General features: G+C 43.1%; 1 protein-coding gene and 1 long non-coding RNA gene across 6 annotated transcripts in view; one reads left to right on the top strand and one right to left on the bottom strand.

Annotated features, from left to right (window-relative positions):
* SNX16 (sorting nexin 16) overlaps positions 1 to 7,338 on the bottom strand; it is a 29,596-nt gene extending 22,258 nt beyond the window's left edge. Inside the window, exons 1-2 of one of the 4 annotated variants that reach the window (XM_030011592.2) lie at positions 7,251 to 7,338; positions 1,810 to 2,272 (exon numbers count right to left, since the gene is read on the bottom strand). In XM_030011592.2, coding sequence (XP_029867452.1) covers positions 1,810 to 2,181 — 372 coding nt within the window. In that variant the 5' untranslated portion in view covers positions 2,182 to 2,272; positions 7,251 to 7,338. Of the gene's footprint in view, positions 1 to 1,809; positions 2,273 to 5,375; positions 6,395 to 7,250 lie in introns of those variants that run through there. The other 3 variants (XM_030011587.2, XM_030011591.2, XM_030011589.2) reach the window with 3 other exon arrangements.
* A 314-nt stretch (positions 7,339 to 7,652) lies between these two features.
* The window catches only part of LOC115340265, a 63,754-nt gene continuing 58,057 nt past the window's right edge, over positions 7,653 to 13,349 (top strand). For both annotated transcript variants that reach the window (XR_003922997.1, XR_003922996.2), the window contains exon 1: positions 7,653 to 8,001. This is a non-coding gene — a long non-coding RNA (uncharacterized LOC115340265). The remainder of the gene's footprint in view (positions 8,002 to 13,349) is intronic.

The following is a 13,349-nucleotide window of genomic DNA, read 5'->3' as shown; positions in this document are numbered from 1 at the left end:
TTCCACAAATAAAAAACATTCAACGAAAATATGCCAATATTTAGTAACAATCTCTGGCTGATTCAGCATCTCATTATTATTTCTAGTTGGCTTTAAAAAAACAAAAAGTGCTAATTGAACATTCCAGGACTAACTCATTTGAGACTAACTGCTTACAAACAGAGGTGTTTTTCAGCCTAGGTTTTTTTCTCCTGTAAGCTTCAGCAGCCATGTACTCCAACATGCACTAACATTTAACTCTTGGAGTTAGTACATCACCCAGCTTAAGTAATTCAGATTTGTATTTTTGGGAACTATGAGATGCTAACAAACAGTAAAAAAAACTTCAGCAATTGAGTCTCCTCTCTTTTACAGGTGATTTCAATTTAATTTCCAGTCTTCCCTCCCATTGATTTTGCACTGCAGAAGCAACTGAAATTTCTAGGATTAATTCCTTGCTGGTTTTAATGGACAATAGCAAGCTTATTTTCAACATGCAGCTGAAAAGAAACAGTTAGTTATGTGCTTTCAGAAACAAACACAGCAACAGAAGCGAATTCAGAAAGAGCAAAAATGCAACCAAGCATTTTAACGATGAAGAATGTTTAATTTGTACTGTAACCTGGCCTTCTACACAAAATAAGGAGTCAAAGTTGTTCTTCAACTGTAGTTACAATGACACCTTACACACACACTGGAATATGCGTTGGCATATTTTCAGACTAACCCTTGTCAATATAACAATATTAATCATTGTTTTAGTTTTGAAGGTATTACTTAAAAGGAATCTTTAAATCTACATGCAAAAAAGACTTGGCTCTTCTCTTACGCTACCATGCATGAAGATCTTAGAAACTGAAAAACTTACGACAAGCCAAGCCATCATTCTCAAATAATTAAAAAGCAGCATTATTTAATTCTTTGCAACAAACTTGATGATTTTATATTTCAACTGTCATAAGAGCATTAGATTCCACACTTTTCTAATCTAAAAGAAAATAGGGGAAAAAAAAAAAAGTTTGTCTGCTATTTCCTCCTCCTTACCTTTTGTGATTAATGTTGCTCTCCTGAAGTAACATAATTAATAAATAATTAGTAACAAACAACTTCCATCAGTCCCACAAGCATTGCTGAATTATCTCAAGGAAATGTTTCAACCACATCCACAAAAGCAAATGCACAAATGCGTTAATATATTTATAGCATGCAAAAAACCACTGAATTGCCAGCTACAGTACATTTGGAGAAAAATCAGTACAAAGCAGTTAAGCTGGTGTTCTGTTATGAGATACTACATATGTGACGTCTCACTCTGATGTTTTCAGAACAGATTTCCCCGTATTACAAACTAAACCTAGCAATGCAGGAAGCTGAAAACTACATGTTTGCACTTCAGTGCAAGTGTTGTATGTTACCAATAACTGTAAAAGGCAAATACCAGGGTGTCTTATCGTTCATTTCAAATAAAAGAGTACATTTTATTTATGATGTTAAACTATCCAGAACTTCTAGAAGTTCAATTTCACAAGGAATTGTAACTTTGCAGGGAATTCCTCACTTCTCCAGCAGAAATTGATACCTGAAGTAGAATGAATTCCTTCTATTCCATGTACACAGTCAGAGGAAAGACTGCTTCTGAGTCTCAATTTTCCCACCTGTATAAGGGGAGTGGTATTTTCCTGTCAGATGGCAGTACTTCGAAGCTAAATTGGTATTTGTAAAGTTCCCCAACATCCCTGACTGCAGGATTATTTACTGAAAGAGAATGCAAAGTAAATTCAATTGTTATCTTGTCATTACAGGATGAACTATACTATCCCGAAAACTTACAGTGAATTTTGCCCTTTCCTCCATCACCTCATAACCCAGTATAGTAGGCGTGGACGGTCGATCTTCCCAGCTCCTGGAATCTGTATTCTGCTCTATTTCTTCTACGGGCTGTGTACAGTATTCTATGGATGTATCCATCCCTGTAAACTTAGTCCTAACAAGTGGACTACTACACACAGATGATGTAGAACCAATCTGGTCAGGCACGCTCATCTTTTTAAAACTACCAATTGTGGAGTCCTCCAGCTGTCCTTTTGAGGAACTGGAACTTGTTGAGATGCTCCCAAAAGAAGAACTTCTTTGGTTTCTGTTTGTAAAGCTGGATGATGAACTTCCAATAGGAATAGGAACAGGAACATATGGTGTTGCCATCCTTCATGAAAAAAAACTCAGTTTTTGGTCCAGGAGTTTAAGGTTCATCCACTGTATAAGCCATATTTTCTCTTCTTTTCAAGAAGATTACCTGTAGTGAAGGACAGAAAATATTGTCATTTTAAAGTGAAAGCAACACTAAGTACTGCTTTGGAAGAATACGTATCGGCACTGAGATAGTACATAGTACTGATGGTTAAACATTTTCACAAGGAATTTGGCTTCGTATAAAAAGCTGCTTTTAAACTGTATCTCTGCAGTTTGACGGACAGTTTTACGGGAGTTCTCTGTCTTTCACAGCTATTAAAATTAAAATGACGAAGTTAAAGTAAGATTACAAAAGAGAAGAATCTTTTGGTCCTTTAAGTGCTATTTTGTTTTATTGAAAAAGTCAACAATATTTAGGCATATAAGAAGCTGGGATAGTTTTAGTGACTGTTTAGTATAAACAGTACAAAAGCTTTTCTCAGAATTGTTTCTGTAAGATATCTGGAGCAGACTATATAAGCCAAACATGCATGCTACAATATACATGACATGAATCAAAAGACAACACAGTAAACAACTTAGGTGAAAAACATATTTGCATATATTAGATATTCACTGAAGTATAATGCATCTGTTTTCAAAGCAAAATATTTTTTCAGAACAACTCTGTTGTATATAATGCTGCAGACATTTGTAACAATGTTAACTGGGCACATTTTCTGTAGCTTGAATTGGAGCAATTAAGTTTTACAAGCATGCACATCAAAAGCAGTGTCGTAATAGCTGCTAGTTTTCCATTCCAGCAGATTAAAATGGAAAAAACAAGTTTAGGGAAAAGACATAAACAAAAGATTTGATATTTGCTCTTAAGGAAAACCATTTCAAGCCAAAATTAATCTTTTGTGTGCGTGTGTGTACATTTCTAAAAAAAAGGCAAAAGAAAATTAAGACAGCAGTATCAAACTGCTAAAAAAAGCACCATCTCCTCATTTTAACAAAGTACACACAGAAGAGCTCTTACAAGATGCAAATTAGATACCACCTCTTTGGATTAATAGGATTTGAGTCACCACCCATTTCACCCAAGAGTATACCAATCAACAGCAGACGGCTGTGAAATGGGAAACTGTCAACCTGATTCACATCATATATATAATCAATCATCTACTGGAGCAAAAACCAAATGAGTTTCCTAATTGCCAGGGTGAAGTGATGCTTTCATTCTCTTGCTCTAAATAAATCTTAGAGAACATGAATAAGGAAATAAATATGAAATGAACCAGCATCAACAAGGAAGACTGAAAAGTGCTCGCAAAAGAATTCCATCAGTGAAGGAAAAAACCAAACTTGCTCATCCTTTCAGGTACATAGGGAAATCTTCACACACTCTGTATGTCAGAAAGCTCGGGGAACTTGACAAACAAGAACAATTTCAAATTGGCAGTGACTCTTCAGGAACACCTCTGCTTCACTGTAGGATGAGGCTGGACACTCAGCAGCATCCAAGGGACCAGAAATGCCAGTATCATAAACCCCTGCTGACTGACTTTGCTGGTCAGCTACAGGATTTGGACTACCCAGCAGCTTCTGTTGCAGCATAGTCCTGTGCTTGGTTGTGTGACTTAACCTCATGTGTCTGACAGCTGATCTGCTTCAGCCTCCCATAGTTTGAAAGAACCAAGTCGTGCCTCTCTTTGAGATGACATTCTCCTGGAGGTAGACCAAGATCTAAATGCCTTTTTCCACCTGTACCTCAGCAATTGAATCTGTTTTCTGCCTCAAACAATAAACTTTGTAATAAATTCTTTTAATAGAGATAAAAATATCAAGATGCGTAACTATTCTCTGGTAGATATTCTCTAGCAATATTGTCATCTGCATAAAACACTGAACAAGGTAACTCCTTTTTCACTTGCCACTTCAGTGACTCTTCTATGTTACCAGCAAAAGGAATCGAGAGCACCCCCTTAAAGAATGCCCCACCCTGTTATGTTCCTGGGAGGATTAAATCCCTATGAACAGAAGAACCCAACTGAGTCCAGGTTTGCAACAAATCAAAGGATCTGTAATTAAAAAAAAAAAAAGGTTATTATCTTCTGCTGCATGACTTTATTAATCTGAACCAGGAAAGGACAATAAGCCCACATCTCAGGGAATCTGGTGAAGTTCACCCAGGAGCTCATGGAATTTTGAGAAGAAAAAAAGCCTGTGCTTTTCAGCACTTTTTGGAAAAAAACCCAAAAAAACCCAACTACAAACCACGACAACGTTTTCACCAGTTACCATACTTGTCAACAGTGTCTTTTCTAGAAGAACTTCTTTCTTTAAAGTGAAATGCCAGTCAAGAACTTACATACTTACCACTACTCTTAAATGCACATGCATTACTGAAAAGCAGTACCTATATTGGCAAGCAACACAGCTCAAGACAAACAGACCTGTAAAGCACTTGGTGTTAAGAATCCAACATCTACATTGTACATGCTTCAGCAGCTTTTATGTCAGACTAGCTGCAATTTGGTACCATTGGCTGAATGCTTATTAGCAGCTGGACTGCATTTGGTCTGCTCCCAGGGTATCTTTTCTGGTTTAGTTTCTTTTATGCTCTGCAAGACCACCCCAAGTTGTGAGCCAATGCATATTAAATGGTGATGATCACAATATTTGCTTCTAAAGGACATTCTTGACTCAATCTGACACAGTAAACATATCCATAGATAAGTAAAAGGGGCTTATACTACCAGTGTCACACCCAGATTTCTGTAACTCTGAAGAGTAACAGAGGAGTATTCTTTGAGTAACAGAACTGTCAGGTCAAGTGAGCAAAGGGCACACTGTGTCATTTAATTTGATTTTTTTTTTTTTTTTGTCAAGAAAACAGAAAAAGAAACATACAAAGATATTACATTAGAACTTACCAGATTCATAAATACATACATATGCATACATATGTATGTAAATCCATCTTAAACTGTAAAAGTATCACAATTTCCAAGTATCTAAAATATTTACATGCTAGGAATCACAACAGGGTTTAAAAATCTCATTAATTTGCACTTCATGAAGGCTAAACATTAGAAGAAGAATACAATGTTCAAATGAGGGTCACAACCTTAGGATTCAAGCCTTCTCTATGAATACAGAAGTTTATTGCCAACTCATGCAATAAAGGAACAGAAAATAATTTGATAAAAAAAAAACCCAACCTTTTCGACAAACCACATCACTCCTTGCTTACATTGGTGCAGCGAGGAGGGAAGATTTAAGTGCACAGTCTGCTACTACCCAAGCTTCACCACGGACTGGTCTCACATGTCACTGCACTGAACCAGAAGAATTGTTGCACCACACCAACTTTCAGAACAAACAGATCACTCACGACACCTATGAGATAATCCAGCGACAGCACTCTCTTTCTTGTGTAGATATTTACTTACTTTACTTTTTGTAAGAAATTTCTTTCCTGTTCAGAACCTGTATTTGGTTTAGTTTGATTTCCACCTGTAAGTTAAGAATGAAATAAAAAGAAGGCAATATTTGCTGGAAGTACTGAACTGCTAGACCTGAAACAGGATAGGACAGAGTCCCAGGAACCCTACCGTCACATGCTACAAAACAGCATGACACAAACTTGTCCTACAGGGTGTTTACAACAGCCACCTCCTTTTTTGCGGGTGAAGCAAACAGTCTATAATAAAACCACTTAAAAAGGGTTTGCCTCCAGCTTGCAGCTATCGCAATTCCAAACCCTTTTAAGCTAATGGTTTGTACATTCAGTGAGAAACATGTAAGCCAAGCAATTCAAGGATAATAGATTAAAAACAAAACAATCCTTACTTAACAGTTCTAATTGGATTTAGAAGACTTTTAGCTATGCAATACTATTTGTGATCTGGTTACATTTATTACGTCTCTGTATGGACAACGCAGTCAGGCTGACCTCTATTGTTTAGGATTTAAGTGGTACCGTGGAACGTCAGCTGAAGAACTAGTGGAATATTTCCAGAGACACTTGCCGAGTTAGGTTTTATAAAATTTTTAAAAAATAATCATTTGGTGCCGACTTCAATTAAGTTACTTAACAACATACTCCACCCCTTTATGAACTCAAAATTGGGGCCTGCTTATCACACCTCACGCACAGACAGGCTCACAGAGGGGGACAATTCCTGCCCCAAAGCGCCTGTTACCGAATTAAAACAGCTGAAGGCAACTCCCCCTCCCCCCCAATTCCATAGTCGGATGCGCTGACGTTGCCTACCTCTGCCTGTGATTTAATGCTTCTGAAACAGATACAAACCAAACCAAACCTGTAGTTAGCTTTCAGTCAAGCCACCGGCGACCGGCAGAGCCCCAAAGCGCAGGGAACCCGCTGAGAGCAGGGGCGGAGGGGGTGTGTGCAGAGCCGCCCGGAGCGCAGCGGTCAGCGGCCGCCGGGCTCCGTCAGGCGCACGGCACCGCCGCGGAGGGGAGGCGGCTGCCGCCCCCGGGCCGTCACGCTCCCTGGATGCCGCTCGCGCCGTTTTACGTAACTTCAGGAGCGGCCACCGAGCCAGCGGTACCGGAGGGGCACGGCCTGGCAAGCCTTGCCCAGTCGCCAAGGCTTCGGAAACCGGCGGGTTTCACGGCAGCGCCGGCTGAGGAACCACCCCTGAGGTGAGGCGCCGCTTCTCAGCCCCGCCCCGCCCCGGGGAAGGGGGGCGGGGGGGCCCGTCCCCGCCGTCCCGCCCGAGCGGCACCGGCCGCGGCCCCGGCCGCCCCCGCAGACCCAACCGCCCGCGGCGCCCCCCACCGGCGGGGGCCGGCGCAACCGCCCGCGGCCGCCTCCGCACAGGTGCACGGGAGCTGCGCCACTGGCCGGCGCGGCGAGGAGGCGGCGGGGGCCGGCCGTGCCCGGCACGGCAGGGGACGGGACGGGCGGCAACGACGGGGCTCCGTTCCCCCGGCCGCCCCAACCCGAGCACCCCACCGCCTGCGTCCCTCATTCCCGGCAGGCGGAGGCGGCGCCTCCTGCCCCGCTCACCCCTTCCCACCCGCCGGGCGGACAGGGAGGGGAGGGGAGGGCGAGCGCCCCCGCTCACCTGCTCGCCGCCGCGCTCGCTTCCCTCTGCCGCGCGGCCGCTGGGGCCGCCCCTCCCCCTCGGCCGGCCCCGCCCCGCCCCCCCCCCGCGCGCCGAAAGGGAGCTGCGCGGCACCCCGGGCCGGGGCAGCGCGCTGGTACCTGCGGCGCGTGGCGGGCGGGGAGGAAGCGGGCAGGGGGCGGGGGCGGGGGCGGGGGCGGGGTGGGGACCACAAGTACCGGCCTGCCCCGCCCGCCGGGAAAGCCTTCGTTTCCCGGCAGGCAGCGCGAGGCCGCGCCACCGCGGGACCCGGCCGCGTTGCATTTCGGGCGCTGTAGTTCCCTGGCGTCGCGGTGCCCGCTGGGACCTGTAGTTCCTGGGGGGGGGCGGGGGAGCGCCCTGAGGGCGGTTGGGTCTCCGTGGCGGCCCTCACCGCTGCCGTGCCCGCAGGCCGCCCGCCTGGCCGGCCCCCAGGGCCTCCGGGCAGCCGCGCAAGGGGGAGCGGGGAGGCGGCTCCAGGCCCCCTGACAGGGTCAGCCTGCCCCTCGGCCGGGCGGGCGGCCCTCGGCGCCCCCGCCGCGAAGCGGGGGAAGGAGCGGGGCGGGAAGGGGCCCGCGGGCGCGCAGGGAAGGGCGGCGGGTCTTCGCCTTCCCGGCTCCCGGCGCGGAAACCCCAGGAACTTTGTCAAGTGCGGGATGTTGGCGTGATTTCGCGTAACACCACCATAAAGTCCTGCTGTACCGCGAGGTGTTTTCACACGGCCGCGTGACAGGTGTGGTAGTGGATAAAAGTGATTAGTGAATTTGCCGGGGGGGGAGGGAAGGAAGGAAGGAAATAAATAAATAAATCACTGTTCTTAAGTAGTGGGAATAAAGCAGTATCTCATAGTGACCTAGGTATGTAAGCAGGAATACGATAGTCTGGAGAAAATGAACATGGCACAATTTGTGTCAAAAGGTACATTTTCTTTAATATATTTTATATTCTTTATACATAACATAAAAATGGGATACCTAGAATTTCTGAGAAAGTCTGTTGAGTTTTCATCCAGAGGTTACCACGCACCTGTTTTTCTGGGATTGGCTTTTTCCTCCCTTTGGATCTTTTATCTGGAAGGTACTTGAGCACTTTGGGATTTTAGGGTGTAAGCAGCCTGCTAGAACAGCAGCTGTGACTGCTGCCCAACATCTGTCTCGCATTCATGGGTCTGGAAGCCGTTAGATGCTTCCAGAAAATATTGCACCTTTTGTTCAAATGCTGCGCGAATGATCTGCTTGTTTAGAATAAACTTGATACTTTCTGCAGTGCATAGGCACACAAATAGTGTAGCAAACCTGTGCTGGTAAGGTGATCTGATCTGTGATTGCAAACAGTAGAATAGGCCTGTTGCAGTACCCGTGTCAATATATACTGCTCTGGGGGCTACTGTTACCACTGGAGTGTAATTCTTCTACTGGAATTATATTCTTAGGGTCTTAGGGAATTTTGTTGTTTTTTCCTGTGTCATAATGTTTAAGCAGTACATTGGACTGTTTGGAATTGATTTTGAACTTAGTGGTTTTTATGGATGTTGGTCTTTCAAGCAATTTCCGCAGATTCGGCAGGGTAGCTAGCATTCATCATGAGTAGAATTAATAGATTTGAAAAGCATTTCTGAATGACTAGTTCAGAAGCCATGCCATGGGAACTTTTTTGAATCTAATTCTCTCTTCCCAATTCTGTTTTAAATATGTAGTACTCAGAAGAGATAAGGCACTGGATTTTTGAAATGCGTTATAATAATGCATATATTAAATCTGGGGAAATTTAATCAACTGCATTTTGAAAATTGCATTGCCGAACCTGATATGCTGAGCATATTACTATTATGAACTTTAAACTTTGTCTCACTCAAGATGAAAATGCCCTCTAACATAGAGTGGCAGAGGAGAAAAAACTGTTAGAAACAAGAGAATTCTAATCTCCTGTTGGTCAGAACACTTTTTTCTATAGTAGTTGATCATATCTGAGCATTAAAATAATTTAGTGGTATATTCTGTTTTAATTTTTTTTAACGTAAAAAGTTATTTTTAAAGTTTGCTACCTATGCCGAGCTACTTTTTAAAAACAAATGAGATTTTTTCACCTCTATAAACATTTGATAGTTATAAATGCATGTTTTTCAGTTTTCTAGTCAGCTATCCCAACAGCTTGTGACATGACATTTATTGTATAGGTAAACGTAAAATTTTTAGCAGCCCCCCCCCCCCCCCCCCCCAATGATAGTGAGATCAGTTTTCACTACGACACTGTCGATCAAGCAAGAGTCCTATCCCATATCCTTTGAAGAGAACAGGACATTTTTCGTCATGGTGAGCAGGTATAGGATCAAGGTGTGAGGCTGCATTTCTTTGGTTATTTGGAAATTCCATGGAAGTCAGTGGGATTTTTGGCTGCTGAGGAATGTTGGCTCAGTGCCTTCATGTCACAAGGCATTATTCACCCACAAAGTCATCAGGAATGACTGTTGCTTCACTGGGGTGAGAGAAACTATGCAGGATTAAGGTGAATTAAAATTGGGTCTGTGCCTTTCCAGGTCTTCTCTTTACAGTAGTTGTTCCATGTGTACTCTGGCTGTAGCAATCGGTGAAGCTCCGAGACTGCCTTGCTTCAGCTGCTTGTGTAAGCAGAAAATCTGTGTTTTTCATTGCAGGCTAGATGAGCCACCCTGTGGCAGTGCCGTGCATTTCACCATTATTGAATCGAAAGGTCCACAAAACTAGTTTTACAAAAATGTGTAAGAGACTGGAAAGTATTTGCTGGACTGCCCTGGAAAGTATTTGTTGGTTTTTTCTGCACATACTCGTACCAGATGCCACCCGTATTCTGCCTTCATCCACTAGTTATTTGGTTTTCCAGAGGTTTGGAAATATATATATATATATCATAGGCCTGACCAAAATCTGTCAGGCCATCATAATCCTTTGTGCCAAAGACCTGATTTTTGCTAGTGCTAGCTGGTTAGCTAGCTTAATTTAACCTCGTTTAGGGGATAGGGCTTGCAGAATCAGAAAAGCCTATTAACGTAAAAGAACTTTATGCAACCTCTGTGAACTTCCCAGCACTTTCTCTGCTGGGAATAAGAATGCAGGAACTGCTAATCATGTAGCACTAGTGGTCCAGCAATTCCACCTTCTGTTGTCAAAAATATACAAATAATCCTATAGATGACAACTCTGGGATAATCTGCTATTGAATTAAATGTAGCTTCTGCTGTGCTAGTTGAGGCATAATGCGATAAGTTTTGAAAGTCCCACCTGCCCTCATGATCATGTGAAACACTGAGGGCAGATCTGCAATCAGGTTATGGGATTTAGGCACTCAAATCTCATTACATTTCAATTGGATGTAGGCATTCAAATTCCATTGTATTTTAGAAAAATTCAGGCATTCAATCCCATTATACTTCCGTGGGATTTGGGCCTTTCTCTCTCAGGATACTGTGAAACCTATGACTTGGAGGATATTTGTTTTATGACAAAACAGCCAATTTTCTTTCTCAGCTGTAGAGCCTTCAGCATTAGAAGTGATGGAGTTTCTCCTAAAGGCAATTCTTTCTGTAACTCCTTCCAGGTGCAAAAACTACACAACTTTAAAGAAATACAGCTGGATATTTTGAAAGTAGATATAAGCATTGAAACTGGGAATTTCATAAAATGCGGGCATCCTGTTCCTGAGTTGTGATCCTGTAATACTTTTAAGCAGTTGCCATGTCATTCTAATGTGTCTCCATTTCATAGATACTGTATCAGCCTGTGTGTGTACGTTGTATTTTAATACTAACTACGTCTGTGCGGTGCTACTTCAGCACGTGTTCAGAGGGACCTTGGCTTTTAAAGGGCTGAAAAAATTGACCTTTTATACATACCCTTTGAGAGTTCCTGTCCTTGGGAGGTTGTACTACACAGTTTCAGATATCCAGTGGTCAAAAAAGACTGAGGCAAAGGTAAGAGATGGGATTTAAACTCCGTTGCTGGCTGGCTTTTTGCAGGTTTGGTCTGACTTTCTGTGATTTACTGCTCTGTGGCTGACTGTGTTCAAGCTTACTTTGAAATCATCATGAGGCATCTTGCTTCTGCAGTATAGGTTCCTGGAAGCCTGCAGTCCTTATTCAGAGTTCGAAGTATCATGCTGAGGACTAGGCTCTCCCAAAGTCCAGTCCTCTGTTAGCTCTAGATCTTTATGGTTTCTAGGACTTTGTTCTAGCTTGGGTTTTGAATTTCAGACTTGACCCTTGTCCAAAACACTCAGGTGTGGGATACTGATTGCCCCTTTGTCTCCTAACTGATTACTCACAGCCTGGTAACATCTATCTATTATCTTCTGATGCTTGCCGTAAACTTTACTCATAATATAGTTTTACACCTAAATTGGTTTCAGGGTGGTATCCGGACAATAGACTTTTTATGGAATAAAAATAGACTTAATAAACTTTTTGTGGAATACCAGATTCACAGGTATGGTTCAGCTGCTGTGTATTATTCTGGCAATTCACTGAGCTACAAATGGGACTTAACAGCTATTCAGTTATGCCTGTTGTGCTTCTCTCTTAGATGGGACTCCTCAAGCAAGAAAGCAGAAGCAGCAGCCTTTATGGAGTTAAGAAATCCATGCTTGCCAGAGGCTAGGTCTACTTTGAGTTATAGGGAATTTTTCTCTCTCAGGGATTGCTTCTGGGTAGAGAAGCTCGCAGGCGTTATGAACAGAATTTTCAGAGGAATGAACTATAAGTGAGGATTTTAAAATAATATATGAGTTACAACATTTGCTTCTGTCCTGTGGCAGGTATTGAGATCCCTAGCAAATTGTATCCTTCCTTCTTCCTTCCTTTTTATCCTCACCGTGAGCATTTTCAGCCCCTGTCCTAGCTGGATATATCTTGCTTTGGCTTTAAAATACATAAGTAATTGTGATTATCCACTGCTAATAATGATGTATCATTAATAAGTAAGAATATATGGAAGTATTCTGATAATTGATTGTATGATGCTTAGGCGAAATTGTCCTAGAAATTGATAACTGAAGACTTGTTGACATCTGGCTACCCTTCTGGAAAAAGAACAAAATATGTAATTTTGCAATAGGTAGACTTCGTCATATTCCACTGGGATCCTGCTTTCCCTGCCTTCTTTGCCGTGGTCTTTATTCGTAAAATCAACTTTCAGGGACTCTCAGTCCCCTGTGATCAGTGGGAAAGTTTGGAGCAAGGCAGATTTACCTTAGTGGAAGAGGATTATGTTGGGAAACATTTAAACAAACTGGACATATGGAAGTCCAGCGACCTGGTAGGATGCGCCCATGACTGTTGAGGGAGTGGGCTAATGTCACTGCAAGGCCATTCTCGATCATCTTTGAAAGGTCGTGGGGTTTGGGGAAGGTTCCTGAGGACTGCCAGAAAGAAAATGTCACATCCTATTTCAAGAAGGATGAGAAAGTGGATCTGGGGAGCTACAGGCCAGTAGTTGACCCCTGAGAGGGTGGTAGGGCAAATAATTTGGGAAACCATTTCTGAAAATGAAGGACAAGAAGGTGATCAAGAGTAGTCAGCATCGTTTTAGGAAGGGGAAATCATGTCTGACCAACCCAATAGCTTCCTGTGATGGGATGACTAGCTTGGTGGGTGAGGGAAGAGCAGTGGAAATTGTTTATCTTGACTTAATCAAGGCTTTTGGCATGGTCTCATGTAACATCCTCATAGATAAACTGATGAAGTATGGGCTAGATGAGTGGACGATAAGGTGGACTGAAAATGGCTGAACAGCTGGGCCCAGAAAGTTATGATCAGCAGCGCAAAGTCAAGTTGGAGGCCAGTCACTAGTGGCGTATCCCAGGGGTGATACTGGGTACAACCCTGTTCAGCATCTTTGTTAATAATCTTGATGATGGCACAGAGTACACCCTCATCAGATTTGTGGACAATAAAAAACTGTGAGGAGTGGTTGAATTACCAGGTAACTTTGCTGCCATTCAGAGGGACCTCAACAGACTGGAGAAATGGGCTGTTAGGAGTCTCATGAAGTTCAACAAAGGGAAATGCAAAGTCCTGCCCCTGGGGAGGCAAAACCCCATGGAATAATCAGT

Source organism: Aquila chrysaetos, chromosome 4 (assembly GCF_900496995.4).
Source record: "Aquila chrysaetos chrysaetos chromosome 4, bAquChr1.4, whole genome shotgun sequence".
Classification (NCBI taxonomy): Eukaryota; Metazoa; Chordata; class Aves; order Accipitriformes; family Accipitridae; genus Aquila; species Aquila chrysaetos.
The sequence above is the reverse complement of the archived record's forward strand: the minus strand, read 5'-3'. Positions and strand labels throughout refer to the sequence as shown.